The sequence below is a fragment of the Ammodytes marinus genome (genome assembly GCF_949987685.1).
Source record: "Ammodytes marinus genome assembly, chromosome: 21".
NCBI lineage: Eukaryota > Metazoa > Chordata > Actinopteri > Uranoscopiformes > Ammodytidae > Ammodytes > Ammodytes marinus.
In genome coordinates this window covers 3,195,131-3,210,861 of record NC_137225.1, presented here as the reverse complement: position 1 = coordinate 3,210,861, position 15,731 = coordinate 3,195,131, and the positions used below count along the sequence as shown (strand labels likewise).

The 15,731-nt window shown below is 40.9% G+C and overlaps 1 protein-coding gene across 1 annotated transcript; it reads right to left on the bottom strand.

Moving 5' to 3' along the window:
- Positions 1–427: 427 nt before the first annotated feature.
- vopp1b (VOPP1 WW domain binding protein b) lies at positions 428–10,244 on the bottom strand (the record flags this gene model as incomplete). Its single annotated transcript, XM_080050575.1, has 5 exons — positions 428–639; positions 3,840–3,973; positions 5,325–5,402; positions 9,582–9,684; positions 10,223–10,244. 5 exons carry the CDS (start codon positions 10,242–10,244, stop codon positions 428–430), a joined length of 549 nt encoding a protein of 182 aa, XP_079906701.1.
- Between the last annotated feature and the right edge of the window lie 5,487 nt (positions 10,245–15,731).

The following is a 15,731-nucleotide window of genomic DNA, read 5'->3' as shown; positions in this document are numbered from 1 at the left end:
TTTCTAATTTTGTAATTGGTTTACAATTTTTCTTGATAATATTTAGTGCACCATCTATTGAGGCAAACAGTATCCAGAATGGGGGGGCGGGGGTGTTCTTCCTTGCGCATCTTCAGTTCCACAAAGCTGGTATACTTTACTGTACACATATCCACACAAATAAGGAGAAAATGAAGGTGTGTGTGTGTGTGTGTATCAATATTCTGGTGATTGTGCCTCGTTTGGTCTTTCTCGACAGGGCCAAGACGATGAGTGTTTTTCCAAGTCTTACTGAACATCCACGAACAGTTTAATTGCTAAAAAAAACTATTGGCAACAGGCATTTCCAGTTTCCTCATTGTCATCTGAGCTTCCTGGTAACATCCTCCTTCCCTATTTTTCCCTCCTTGTCAAGTTCCTTCTCCTTCTAGTTCCCTGGCGTACGGTTTTACTTCTTGTCGCCGTTTTGAAATATCTGTTCATAGGATGGAGGTGGGTGGTTGCAGTAGGACGGAGGTGGAGGGTAGGAGGCCATCAGCATGTGTGTGGGGCCAGGCTGTGCCGGGTAGGCCGGGTGTGTGGCCATATTAACGCCCGGGTCAACCCCACCGGTCATGCCATTGACCCCAAAGCCCTGCATACTCCCTGGCTGCTGGGACACTAGAAAAAAAAAGGAAAAGAGAAAAAAAGAGTTGTCATTTAGTGTTAAGCCACCAGCGCATATACTGTGTGGTACTATTGCTACATACACCGTCATCTTTCATTGTTTCATTCGAGAGCACACAACACGATAAAGTGGCTACGAGGAACTTTTTGGGTGTTTGTTGATCCTAGCCCCCCCCCCCCTTTGGACCAAAGCGGTAGTGTTGCTACGACACCAGCGCCTGCGAGTGAAAGAGACGGCTGGATGCATTGTGAGGAGGTTATGTCAAGTCAAACTTTATTGTCTATTCTGATACATGAAAGGCATACATAACAATCGACATTACGTTTACCTACGGCCCGCGGTGCAATAGGAACAATAAAATAAAATGAAGCAGAATAAGATAAAGATCAACCATATTTACAGTAAATACATTTTAAATACTAAATAGCGCAAGGGTAAAGAAAGAATAGAAAGTCAAATTGAAATCAATTCAATTGAAATGTACAGTATATGTGACTGTCAGATTTATGAATGATGGTATGACCATAGCGAAGCAACGAGTTATTCAGAGTTCTTCAAAAGAGCCCAACATTCCTGGTTGGTTGAAGTTACAATCCCAAAGACTTCGGCCCAGTTGACCCCGTGGTTACTGGTGGTAAAAACAAATGTGTTGGCGTATTCAAGCAACTAATTTTGACCATTGGGAGAATTGGCACAGAACCGGCACAGTTCCATCACCGAGAGTCCATATTTACCTATTCTAGGATAAATATTGGTTACAATTCAGAGCTCCTATGTATGGAATCCTTTCATATTCTCACAGCAGAATACCAGAGATGATTCCAACAAGCAGCCTCCTTAACAAACTTAGTTTTGGAGTTGATTAGAGAAACTAGTTATGACTTTCTCTTCTGGCTTTAATATACTAGTATTCAGTCTGCCTGCAGAAATGGGCTTTACATGTTGGTTATTATTGGAGTGCTCCATTTAATTTTCTGCTTGGCTGCCAGGCACAGACTACAGTCCCATTCATTTAATATTAAGACTGAAATGTCATTAACGGCCCGGCGTTCCTTCTAAAAAGCTCTGGTTTAAATGAAGAATCCTTCAATGTTGATCCAAATAAAGCACAATAAATGACTCTGGGGAATGAAAACATTACATACGATTCTATAAGTGTACCGACCAAAGGAAACAAACTGTTAATGTGCGAATGCCAAAGGGTTTCTTTCAGTTTTCTTTGCCTTGGCCTCACAGTGAGCCTTGTGTAGGGACCTTTTCCTCAGACAGGGGGTCCAAGTCAGCGTCACTAAACTCTCTAAGGCCGTGTCCACAAGTACATGGATATTTTCATGATTATCTTTTTTCTGTGCGTTTTGTCCATTTACCATTTGATTCAAACAGTTCCATCAAAAATCTAAAATTTGACCTGATTTCTTTTCATTCTTTCTACCTGACCTTATTCTACCTGTTATGTGTGCACCAGTGTTAGTAGTGTACCTGGTGAGGTGTTAGTACCTGGTGAGGTGGCAGGGTGCCTGGTGAGGTGTTAGTACCTGGTGAGGTGTTAGTACCTGGTGAGGTGTTAGTAGTGTGCCTGGTGAGGTGTTAGTACCTGGTGAGGTGTTAGTAGTGTACCTGGTGAGGTGTTAGTACCTGGTGAGGTGTTAGTAGTGTACCTGGTGAGGTGTTAGTACCTGGTGAGGTGTTAGTAGTGTACCTGGTGAGGTGTTAGTAGTGTACCTGGTGAGGTGTTAGTACCTGGTGAGGTGTTAGTACCTGGTGAGGTGTTAGTACCTGGTGAGGTGTTAGTAGTGTACCTGGTGAGGTGTTAGTAGTGTGCCTGGTGAGGTGTTAGTACCTGGTGAGGTGTTAGTACCTGGTGAGGTGTTAGTAGTGTGCCTGGTGAGGTGTTAGTAGTGTGCCTGGTGAGGTGTTAGTACCTGGTGAGGTGTTAATAGTGTGCCTGGTGAGGTGTTAGTACCTGGTGAGGTGTTAATAGTGTGCCTGGTGAGGTGTTAGTACCTGGTGAGGTGTTAATAGTGTGCCTGGTGAGCATAGACGGATTATGAGATAATGGGCCCCTGGGCACAAACTCTTAAAGGGCCCCCCCACTCGTCCCTATCCAGTCAGATACACTGACTTTCCACACAGATACATACAATTAATGGCAAAAACATATTAAGGAAGTCAGTGTTTCCCACAGGATTTTGGGAAACTGTTGGAGGGACCCTGTACCTTGTTGGGGGGTCCGGGGGCATGCCCCCCCAGATTTTTTTTTACCTTTTTAAAGTAAAATGCATCAATCTGGTGCACTTTGAGAGGAAATTTTAGAGGCTATATCAAATCCTGAGATGCACATTATTTTTCAGATTTTTCTTAAACAGGCAGCACTTTACTCTGCAACTGTAAAAACAGTACAGTGGTCTGCAGACCCATGTTCTATTATGGAGGGGCCCATTTCAACAGGTAAAGGGTGGATAGCTACTTTTTATGAACAATTTAGAATTCACACATAGAAAGCTTATTTCTTTATGTGTGAGGGGGCCTTCAAGGCCCCTCATGGAGCCCCTTACACAGAGCTACTAATGCTGTTGTTTTTAACTTGCTTTTGTATTTCTCCCCTACTAGTTGAGGGGCCCATGATGATTTCTATCTTGTTCAATTTTAATGAGTATCCTTATATTTAGGCTATTCCTTTTTGGACCCTGTTATTGACATCAGTGACTGAGCTCTTTGACTATGCAACATGAACAGTTACTATCAGTATCTCTTGCTAAGGGCCCCCCTGAACCATTGGCCCTGTGCCCGGTGTGCCCGTGCAGTAATCCACCCCTGCTGGTGAGGTGTTAGTACCTGGTGAGGTGTTAGTACCTGGTGAGGTGTTAGTAGTGTGCCTGGTGAGGTGTTAGTAGTGTGCCTGGTGAGGTGTTAGTATTGTACCTGGTGAGGTGTTAGTAGTGTACCTGGTGAGGTGTTAGTATTGTACCTGGTGAGGTGTTAGTAGTGTGCCTGGTGAGGTGTTAGTACCTGGTGAGGTGTTAGTAGTGTGCCTGGTGAGGTGTTAGTACCTGGTGAGGTGTTAGTACCTGGTGAGGTGTTAGTAGTGTGCCTGGTGAGGTGTTAGTACCTGGTGAGGTGTTAGTACCTGGTGAGGTGTTAGTACTGTACCTGGGGAGGTGGCAGGGTGCCTGGTGAGGTGTTAGTACTGTACCTGGGGAGGTGGCAGGGTGCCTGGTGAAGGACACGTTGAAGGCTGTCTCGTCTCTCAGTGGGGAGGGATACATCCTCCTGCGGATCAGGAAGCCAGCACCGCAGCAGAACAATACTCCCATCATCAGCAGCACCCTAAAGGGGCACAACACACAGGACATGGAATAGTCCAGGGGTTATGGCAGGGGGGGGCGCGGATGAATATGTGAAAAAAAATACTTTTTTAAGTTTGTGTTTTTCATATTAAGATCACGGCATAGCTGGACAAGAGTTCTTCTGCTTCGTTCCTCTCACTGCATTTAAATGCATTCATTATATTACAGAGAAATAGGTCTCGTTAAAGAAAAAGAGCACCAAGCCCAACCCAGAGGACCCTGCATGCATTTTTTATTATAAATTAATATGTTTATGGAAAATCCTATGTGTCTTTCTTCAATAGCTTCTATGTAATTCATCAGACCCAGTGTCTCCAAATTATTTGTTCACACAAAATTCCTCATATTTAGCCTCTTAATTTTCCTCTCAAAGTGCACCAGATCCATGCATTTCACTTTAAAAAGGTGAAAAAATTCGCCCGGGGGGAGGGGTGGGAGCATACCCCCGGACCCTCCTAGGAGGGTCTGGTTCTCCACTGGCTACTATTTTCCTCCATCAAGACATTGGAGGCTCTAGCACAATTTTTTTTCAAATGTTTCAAAAATATGTTTCAATTTGTAAAATAATTAAAAGATCTTTCAAAACACACAGGGATTTAGAATTTTTTTTTCTCCGCTGAAATTTGTTCTCTGAGGGGGGGCTCACTCTCTCACACTTTGAAAACCCCTGGAATAGTCCATATCAATTAGGGTTGACAAAAGAATCTATTCTCAGATATTAAAGATCCTCTTTCCAGCACACAGCCAATACGTAGACGGAAACATTGGAGGCCTAATACCCTACCAACTCTATTTAGTCAGCAACAAAAATATGTCACAGGTGAAGCTACATTTTGCACTACGTTCTGACAAGCAAAAAATAGTTTGTATTGTACCAACTTTTTTTTTTAGTTCATACCTCTTCATTCTTGCTGGTGAAGTGGGCCACTATGCAGCTAAAATGGATCATTCTTCTATAGAAAACTAGACGGCTTTAATTTTTGAAAATATGTTTTTTTTTACTGACTCTACTGCTGGTTTTGGTTCGGTAATGCTGAAATTTATAGAGTCCGGGATAGAATAATATTACTGCATATTAGAACATAACAAAAAAAAAATATATATATAACCCGCAATAATATATTCAGAGAACAAGGCCTCACTGTCTCTTCACAGCAGCAGCTATGGTTCTGAGAACCATAGTGTTGAGAATAACGCTGACTAGCATGCTCAAACTCATCAATTATAATTTTTATGGGAGTAGCAAGCAGAGATCTAAGCTTCTAGAACTAAATATTCCACCCAGCAGCCTGGATGAGTTGTAGTAATGTAGGGTAGAGTGTGTAACTCACCAGAAGTACCATAGTCTCTGGATGGACAAGGCTCGCACACAGCAGCGAGTCCCACAGCAGTCTTCATAGGAGCGGCATCTGCAACAACAATACAATATATTATGATATATACACAAGTGCATCTAAATAAATCTGTGTCTGCGGCTCTCACGCACAACCGTTATTTATTTCTGAAGGGGAAAACACATTGTATTGATTATTTAAACTGCTAAGTTATTTTTGAAAACAGCATGCTATTGTAGGCCTACAAGATTAAATAGTTGAATTTTCAATGCTGCTTTATTTCATATGTTTTAAATTGAGAAATACATATTCCAAATCGATCAATAACCTCTGTCTTTAAAAAAAGAAAAAAAAAGCAAGTAGAAAATAGCCATTAATCTATTATAGGCTATCGCGTCACAATAATCGCCCTTTTGCGTTTACACCTTCCATTCCTTCTTTAGGTTTGACAAAAAAAATCACAAGTTTGACTCAAATAAAGGGCCAGTTTAAAGCAACAGTTGAGTCTGGTTTAAAGCTGCTCCACACCCAATAATCAATAATCATGCATTTTAATACTTCTAATACACTGAGAAGCCTTCAACCGGAGACCACCACCCATACATCACTTACTGTCAGTGAACTGTTTCCACATCCATATCCTAAATGGGATTTAACCTAACTTAATCACATCATACAGACAAAGAGCTCATTTGTCAAATACAGTATCATGTAAATGCAGTATACAGTAAGCAAGAGACGGATGGCAGCAATAGTATAGTATAATCACATCTCTGGAACAGGTTGAAATATCAAAGTGTTAAAGTAGATAAAGTCGTAAAAATAAACTCCAGCCATCCAGCTCTTAATGTTCAAAGTGATAAAATGTTCTGCCCTAAGGCCACTCACTGCAAGGGGAAAGGGGGAAAACATGTTTCTTTATAATAATATGATGGTGAAACTTTGCCAGTTGATCATTAAAGTCAGTAAAGTTAAGTCTTCATTTTTGTCAATTAACACACATGCAAGGTCTGTCACAAACGGTAATCGAAATGAAGTTTTTGCTCACTCCTCCTACATCTCTAACACACATGCAGTTGTACAGATGGTGGGGTTATTGCACAGGGTCTGACAGCCACAGTTTGGAGTTAGTGCCTTGCTCAAGGAGGCAATGGTAGAGATGGTGGGGCACAGTAGATGTAATACCAGGCATCACTGGTTTAACAAATAAATAATCCTAAATAATCCTGCTGGGGGTGGGACCAGAGACCTCATGATTACCGGTTGGCCACTCCTTCCTCTAGGCCATCCTACCACCCCATAGTAACATAAGAAATACCTATACTTGATCAAATTATTTTATTAGGATAACCCCTTGAGAAGAAACCATCTGGATTTTGAGGGGGTCCTTGCAAACAAAATACAATGAAAATATATTTTTAACATATATATATATATATATATATATATATATATATATATATATATATATATAACAAAAATACATAACATTATTACACACACACACACACACACACACACATAATTAGTGCTTGACATCAATCTTGCATAGTAGTTTTCAGAAAAAATAAAAAGATACATGGTAAACTTAGACTATAGTTAGTGTTATCATTATTCAGACAGTTAACAAAATATAAACATATAACAACCTGTAACAACCTTCAGAATAGTGCTTTAGATGTTGAGTAAAGTATTGAAAAAAAGAATGTTGAGATAATGGTCGTTATGATGGTTGTATAGCAGAAATAAACAGACAAACAACTACATGTACATTTCGGACCTTTGACTTGTATGAAAGAAGACTTTTAATGGAAGTAAAATAGACCATAAATCTTGATTAAAAAAAGCAATGTTTTCTCCTGCAGTGTCAGAGGGCAGGATAGCAGCTCTCAGGTTGCACTCTATAAACTGTTTTACTCACTACAGCACACTGACATTTCCTCCTCTTTAACACGCCTGGAGGCAACACACACGGGTGCATTTTAATGTTGCCATTTATCCCGTTTTTTTTTCCGCCACATAAACAAAACTTTCAAAAGTTAGCTTTTTTTAAAAGGCAGGCCCAGCAGCAGCCGAGCCAAGTGTTCACAACAGGGGCCAACTGTGATTGATCAGTACACAGAAACCTGCATTAATACAGCCACAACAATAACAGGGCCAGCGTGTGTGTATGTGTGTTTCTGTTTGGTGTGCGTGTGCATGTGTGCGTGTTCTCGTACAGGCCTCTTTGTGAGGACCAATTTAAGCTTTTGACCATCGGATTGAGGACATTTCTGGAAAGTGAGGACAAAGGGCTGTTTGAGGGTTTCAGCATTCACAACAATAAATATGCAGAATATCAAAGCTGTGAATGATTCCAGCATTCACACCAATAATAATGAATACGTAGAATATCAATGCTGTGAATAATGTGTGTGTGTGTGTGTGTGTATGTGCGTGCGTGCATGTGTGTGTTAAATAGCCAGAATGACAGTGCATACCTCAGACTCTGTCTCAGAGAGGTGAAGAGCCAGTGACCCAGGCGTCCTTAGGGGTCAGCAGTATGCACAGTGTCTGACCTGTGTCACACAGATGACAACTCTCTGCCATGCTCCCTGCCTCTTTGCATACAGAAATATTCTTTGTAGTGGAGCATGGGGGAGAATGTAGAATACATTAAGTAAAGTCTGATTGGGAGGTGCTCGTGGTGTAGTGGTTAGAGCCCCCCCTCCCCCCCCCCCGCCCTAAAGGTGGAAACCAGTCTGAGTATGTTTCAATCGAACCAAAAATGGCAGGTATAAAAGCGCATTAAGAAAATTCTTGTGGTGCAGCTGAAAGGCATTACAACACTGAAAGGAATAGACACCCAAAATGATCTAAAAGGTGGCATCAAGCTTCGGTTGCATAGATAGCCGCTGTGGACTGTTTCTCTTTAGACAGGTTCCATTGTGTTGTACTGAGTCACATTTAATTACCTACTTCAAAAATGCTGCACTCTAAAAAAATATTTTTTTTTTCATCTTGAGAGTGGAATGAAGGATATTTTTAGTTGTTTTTCATTAGCAAGTTTCTCTCTCTCTCTCTCTCTCTCTCTCTCATCACTTTTGCTGAGGCCAGCAGCTAGAGAGTAAGAATAAATGAATGGAATTTGGACCTGTGTCAGTAAAAGAAACACTGCTTTCCAAAGAGGTGAGCGTCAGAGCTAAAAAGCCCCCAGTAAGCATCAGTTTACAGATAGCAAAGAGGAGTGAGGAGTGTGATTAATGAGACAGTGGGTAGCACATGCTGATGAACCAGCTTACATTCAAGACCTTATGCAGTTTAGATCTCTATAATATGTAGAGCAGATATTATATAGATTACGTACAGTATATACTGTACAGGGCACATATTACCAGAATCTCCAGAAAAATCAGCACAAAAAAAAGTGATTCAATTTCAATGCCTGTTGTTTCCTTTCAGATAAGAAAAATTGACAAAAAACCTGGTACATTTTGAGATGTTGTCTATTTTGCCTCCTTCTTCCTTCATAAATAAAAAGGTTTTTAGACAAAACATTGTCGTTTGCATTTGCATATTTCTCACGGCCATTATCTCAACATTAGTTTTTTTCAAAACTCTGAACCAGCAGTCTCTTAACTTTCCATAGTCACTCGTAGCACTATTCCAAAGGTTCTTAAAGAAGGATGTGTTCATAATGTTATGAACTGTCTGATTTATTATACATTTTTCTTCTTTAAAAACATGCAGAAAATGCATTTTTACAAAAGTTATCAACTGGTAAATTTCATGATATCTATAAGTTAAAAATGTCACCCTATTCCCCTGCAGTGTCTGGACCTAAAGTCTCCCCTGATTGGTTCACAGTGATCTCCTGCTGAGTTGAAGTGTTGCACTCAGACACTGCTGATTGTCTCAGCTCTGGTCGGGTGAGACAGTGGAGCGTGGCTGCTTTATGGCCCGGAGAACACACTGAAAACACTGGGCTCTCAGTGTGCACACACACACACACACACACACACACACACACACACACACACACACACACACACACACACACACACACACACACACACACTGGACGTTTCACTTGATGGAATGCAGCTTTCTCTTGGATGAATAGTGCTGTCAGTTCTTCACTTCCCACTGAGCTGTGCAGCCCAGCGGTGTTTAGTACAGTATCAGATCTTTATGACAAACAAGTCAAGTTTTTTCATTGTGTTTTTGTGACTTTCCCAGTTCATTGGTTTTATAAGTTGTAGAAATGGTACTTACATGAAGTAGATGGGGTATCCACCTTCAAAATACCAGCAGTACTTTTTGGCTTCGACACACTGTAAAAAGAGAAAAAAGGTGGACAAAGGGAATGGTTTAAAAACTGAGAGCATACAGACAATGCATGTTTAGTCGCATTATGCATTGGGGCAGAAAGCAGAACAAAATTCAACTATGGAGGTAAGTGCTGTAAAATATGATCAAACATATTTTCTACTGAGATAAGGATCAAAACAGCAGCTTTTATCTAACCACTGACTACTCTCACCACCAAGGGTTCCTAAAACATGGAGAAACCATCTCCTATAGGGTCTACCACCCTTCCCTTTAAGCTACAGTGTGTACTATCGGAGTATTTAGGGGCATCTAGTGGTGAGATTGTAGCTGTAAATGCTCCCTTGCTAACCCCCTCCCTTATGGGAGAATTTACAGAAGCTACGGTGGCCTTCCAGGACAAGAAGCTATAGTTACTAAAGATGGCATCATCCACCACTGCATTTCCCTAAGACGCCCATTATGTGTAAAAACACGAAAGGTCGTTAAGTTTGTCCATTTTGTGCTCCTGTAGAAACATGGCGGCGCAACAAGCAATTTTACACTAACTGAAACATACTTTTATATTTCATGTCAAGAAATTGTACACATGGAACCTTTAAAGTTCATCTTTACCAGGCTCCGATTCATTAATCATATTTCTGCTACTGTCATGATACAACATGCACACATAGATTTTGTTGATTTACAATCAAGAAGACTCATATCACAGTGACTTCAGTAAAGCGCTCATCAGCTTCAAGTAGCGTACACTTTAGATTCTGGAGGGATGAAGAAGCATAAATTGCTTGTGTTGTTTTCTTGTGTCCTAGACTTTGCACGCACCTCAAACACCACACCCAAACTAAATATTAAAAGTGGGGTAAGCGATTCTGGAGAATGTGTGTTGATGAATCACTGTTTCGTCAATATAAGCGGTTTACGTTCCCTTTGTTTACAAATCAGTTTACAGAGCCTAGGCTGTGTATTAACACCAGATTTGTTTTCAGCGCGCACACACAGTACAGACAGGTAACAGACCGTGAGGAGATATTCACTGATTTTGACCGAAAAAGAGATTTGTCAATAACAAGCGTTCTCCAGAATCGCTGTCTCCAGCTTTAAGGGGACAGTCCAACACATAGGAAAACATTGTCTTCTAACATTCAGAGCAGTTACATTGAGGATCCCCAATGCATCCTTTGTGCATGAACACTTTCATTTTTCCATTAGCGGCTTTAGCTCATGAATAAACAAAGCAGTGACACCGGCTGGCTGGAGAGGGCTCTTTAATTAACTGTCTTTGATGATCTCCCTGTGTGAAAAATACAGCCGGCTTTGTAGTGGCATAGAGGGGAATCTCTCCTTCTGCAAAGAAATGCTATGGGATAATAGGCTAAGAGAAAAGGAGCTGGTTGGAGAGTGTGCTAAATGAAGTGAATGGTAGTGCAGTGACATGCCTTGCCTCAGGGTGGCAGGCTGTATACAAAACATCACTTTCCATTAGAGTGAACTGGAGTCTATACTGTACATCCAGATGCAAGCACCCAGTTATTGGATAGTACGGGTTTGAAATTGATCTGACATTTGCTCAAATAGTTTTCAATCACGAATCAACCCTATTAAAGGTCAGCTATTCCGGAGAATGCTTATCGTCAAAATAAGTGAATATCTCATACATTTTTTAGTTGAAACACAGACTCGGCTCTGTAAATGTTGCCAGCTGCTGTGGGCCCCCCTTGTTTACAAACCTGGCGTTTACAGAGCTTAGGCATTGAATTAACACCAGCTTTTCTCCCAGTAAATATCAATCAATAATCCATATTTGCTGACTCCACCTTTTACTCCGGTGAGAACAAAACAAAAACTCTGTGAAATGAAAAGTAGCGCAGTGCTGTGAAAAGTTCAGCTAGCAGCAGGACGACAGTTTCATCATGAGCGGCTTATTGGCCTTGTCTGTGGGCGTGTTTCCACAGACAATTTCCCCCTCAAAAAGTAAGAAAGACAACCCTATTCTCCCCAAAAGTGAGACCTAAAAAAAACAATAAAGCCAAGTAAATATTGTCAAGCAATACAGAATGCCTGATTAAGACATGTCCACCATAAATAAATAAATACAGAAGGCACAAGTAAGTGCATAGAAAATTCACCAGAATGGTATGTTTGAAGCACATTTTTGAAGCAACATTTTGTTTCGGGGGGAGTACCCCCCAGACCCCCATTTATAATGTCTGTGTGTGTGTGTCCCCTTCCCAATGTAGATTATGTATAATGGCAGGCTAGAAAGACAATGATTGGATAATTGGAAGGAATAGTAAACAAGAGGGTATTGTCATAGTATTAGACATTTGTGAAGACACAATAATTCCCCCTGTAAGCCATCTTCTTCATCTAGCTTCAGATGTTAATGTAGTAACTACACCCCCCCCCCCCCATTTTTAGAAGTATAATCATCATTTAAGAAAAATGATTAGCTGTAATTGAGGACAAAGGAGGCGATAAAATTAATTTCTATAAGAAATCTGCTGATCCTAGCTCATTACAGATATACATTTCTGCTAGTAGGCAACAAGCCATTGCATTACATCAGGTTTATTGAATGTTTGAGGTCTTACAGAAACAGAGCCTCCATTACAAGATCATTTTCCCACTGTAAAATGGACTTGTCCGTATACCTCATACCTCATAGTTATTCTTTAAAAGACACATTTGTTAGGTAATTTAGGCTTAATACAGTCCCGAATCAGGCTGAGCAATAAAACACACTATGAATCAGCTTCCCTCCTATACTGCAAAGCATAGGAGTAAGGTGTACAGTAAGAGCAGCCATGGAATGATTGTATGATTCTCAGAGCAGCAATATCAAACCAGGATTCACCTTGTAATATTGTCTTTACTATTTCTTTTAAAAAGTACATTTAACGCAGCCATATGTTTTATTTTGCAATTATATTCTATTGAAATTGTAATGGATAAGTGTGAAATCCGTCATATCACCACAAAGAATTCACACGTGAAAGTTACAAACGACAACGCATAAATATAACCCACATTTAAAAAAAATAGGTTAAAATCCTATTAAATGTTCGGATCAAATGCAAATAATCTGCTAAAACGACTCTATTCTCATTCGCATAATCATGCAGTACAAATTCACCTTGACCAAAAGTGATCTAGAGTACGAAATATAGATTATACTCTGTCATTTCAGAGACCTTTGAGAGACTGTTTGTAAGCTGGGAGGAATGAAATGTATTTCTTTCTCTAGTAGGATAAAGCTATAAGTGAAGGATTTTTAATGTATTTTTCAATTAAGTCTAAAAAAATCTGTTTTGCAGCTGGTTGGTTTCATAAATAGAAGCCCGGAAGGAAACAACAATAAATATCCTAGTGCATCTCTGTGATGTGTGTAGAGAGCAGAGCTGTAGGGTGGCTCACAAACATGGCAACACAATAGGTTATTTGTCAGGCTACTGGTGGACGAGGGGGGGGGGGGGGGGGGGCTTACAGGAACACACACACACACACACACACACACAGAAAGATGGCAGAGTGGATGTTAACGAAGTAGAGCCCATCCCCTCGCACTGGGAGAGACAATGGACACCCACTCCATTTGTTTGGTTGACTGTGGTTGGTCACCGGTGGGAAATCTTCTCCACACAGGAAGTGAGTAATCAAATATTTGAGTGAGACAAACTGCCATAAGGATGGAGAGCCACTCCACACCATGTCTACTGTATTATCAGCGTTTCTAATAGCTTTGGAGTTATAGTCTGACCTGGTGGTGTCATTAGGATTCATCTTCTTGAGACTTTCCAAATCTCAAACTCTTTCTTTATTCTATTCTACATACTACAGTTGACCATGAAAATATACCTAGCATGCAGTAGGCATACAATTGGGACATACGTTTACTTACTTATTTCATCATAACATTGCACCTTGATCTTGCCTCTATATAATATATATATATATATATATATATATATATATATATATATATATATATATATTATATCCCTCACATCGGCAGTTGTTTTCATATGGAGGGCTCCGTTGAAGTACGTCTTTTCCGGTGCACACAGGATTGTGGGTCAGAATCGGCCGAATATTATCCTGATTTCAACACTAAAATTCTCGACGGGATGTGGTAGACACCTGGGTATTTTTAATCATTCTAAATCTGACCACAATAATTGGAACGCAGGGCATGAAAGTAATGCTTGACATCAGCCAGAGCTATTGAAAAATCACAAGTGCACTAAGGCTTGAGAGAGGAAGCGCCATTAACTTCATGCAAGTATCAGCCATTTATCTGCCTTCCTCTGCAGTGAAATGTTGCTGCTGGCCTCAGAGCATATGAAGATCCCAGGCTTTCATACCAACACCCTTGATCCTCCCTCTCATTCCTCCTCAGGAGCTCATGGCTTTTGGTCTCTCAGCTCACGATATTCAGGCCTAGATTAGCCTCTATGTGGCAGGAAGGATATGAGTGTAGGCCAGAGAGATGAGGACTATTTCATTGATGTACAGTACATAAAAAGAAACTGCACAACTCATATGCTGTATGATATAAAAATGGATTTCTGTTAAAGCAATAGGTAAGAACAACACAGCTTTTGATTTACCGATCCTTGACTTTGTTGCTATCCATTTACATTAGTATGGACCTAATTGTTCTGTTCCCCAACTCTGTGCCAGCGATGGTCACCATCCAGCTCTGTTCATTGTCTTTTTCTAATTGGAGCTCAGTGAAAAGCGCTGACAGCGGCAGGAAAATGTCCCTCTGTGTTCCCGTGGGACAAAAATGACCGTTACGCAACCCGGAGAATGTGTTTCCCTGCTTTAAAAAGCAGCTCAGATGGGTTTTTGGCTGCAGGACATTTGTGGGGATGAATAGTTCAAAAGGTTCTATACTGGACATTAGAGCATTACCAGCAGAGGGGGGTGTGTGTGTGTGTGTATGTGTGTGTGTGTGTGTGTGTGTGTGTGTGTGTGTGTGTGTGTGTGTGTGTGTGTGTGTGTGTGTGTGTGTGTGTGTGTGTGTGTGTGTGTGTTTGAGAGGGAGAGAGATCAGGATGTTTGTCTTTGATGTTGCAGGATGCTGTAAAAGGGATGGGGGTCAATAAAGAAGTGTAGAATCAAACATTACTGAGCACTGCTGCTACAAGGTCTTCTTGCCAATTCATTAGGATTCTCCTAGCTTGCAGTGTGGTGTACGTACTAGCATTTCTAATGGGACATTGTGCTGGTATTGCACACAAAGCACACTCAAAATGTTTTCTTATTACCCTGAATTCCAGGGCAGTTTAGACTCTCGTTATGCTCTAAATGGTGTTCCACTCGAAGAAACCCTCAATCTTTGTGATTTTGTAATACAAGCACTTTGCTGACTTGGAACTATCAGGAAACATCGTTGCACGAAAATGGTCCACAAATGTATTTTTAATACTACATCACTATTGAGCTTGAAACCCCCTAATGGCCGCATATATCTCCCTACATTTCTTCAAAATCTCATTTTATGCTTGATTCTGCCCTCTTCCACTCCTCTATTCTACAGTATACTCCATCCATCTCTTCTTTCCACCCATTCCCCATCCATCCAACTCTCCCCCTGTTTCCGGTCTGTATTGATCCGTGCTGACCACACACACATGCCTCTACCATTAGCCCCAAGCAACAGGCCAACAAGCAGCATATCATTGTCAGTGTGATCGTCGAGACAATATGGAGGAAGCTTGCACCTTTCGTCTCATATCCAACAAGTACGTTTGTTAATCTACTACATCTGTATCAGTATCGAAAACTTTTGAATGATACCAAGACCTACCTGTGAGTGTAGGTCGCACTGAATCTTAATATACCATGTCTGTGGGCTCAGAGTGGACTGAGTTAAGACCCGGCAAAGTGTTGACATTTCTGACACAAATTGTTGCAGTCAGGTGCTAGGGGATTTCAGCTAGCTCTTCTCACCTCCATGAGCGGTGTGTCAGACCCAATGCTGCAGTTTGGAATGCTGAGCAGATTTATGAACAGGCTAAACTACAGTAACAAACTGTTCTTTTTTCAGAGCACCAACACACACCTTTCCCTTTAACAAATGCTGTATCT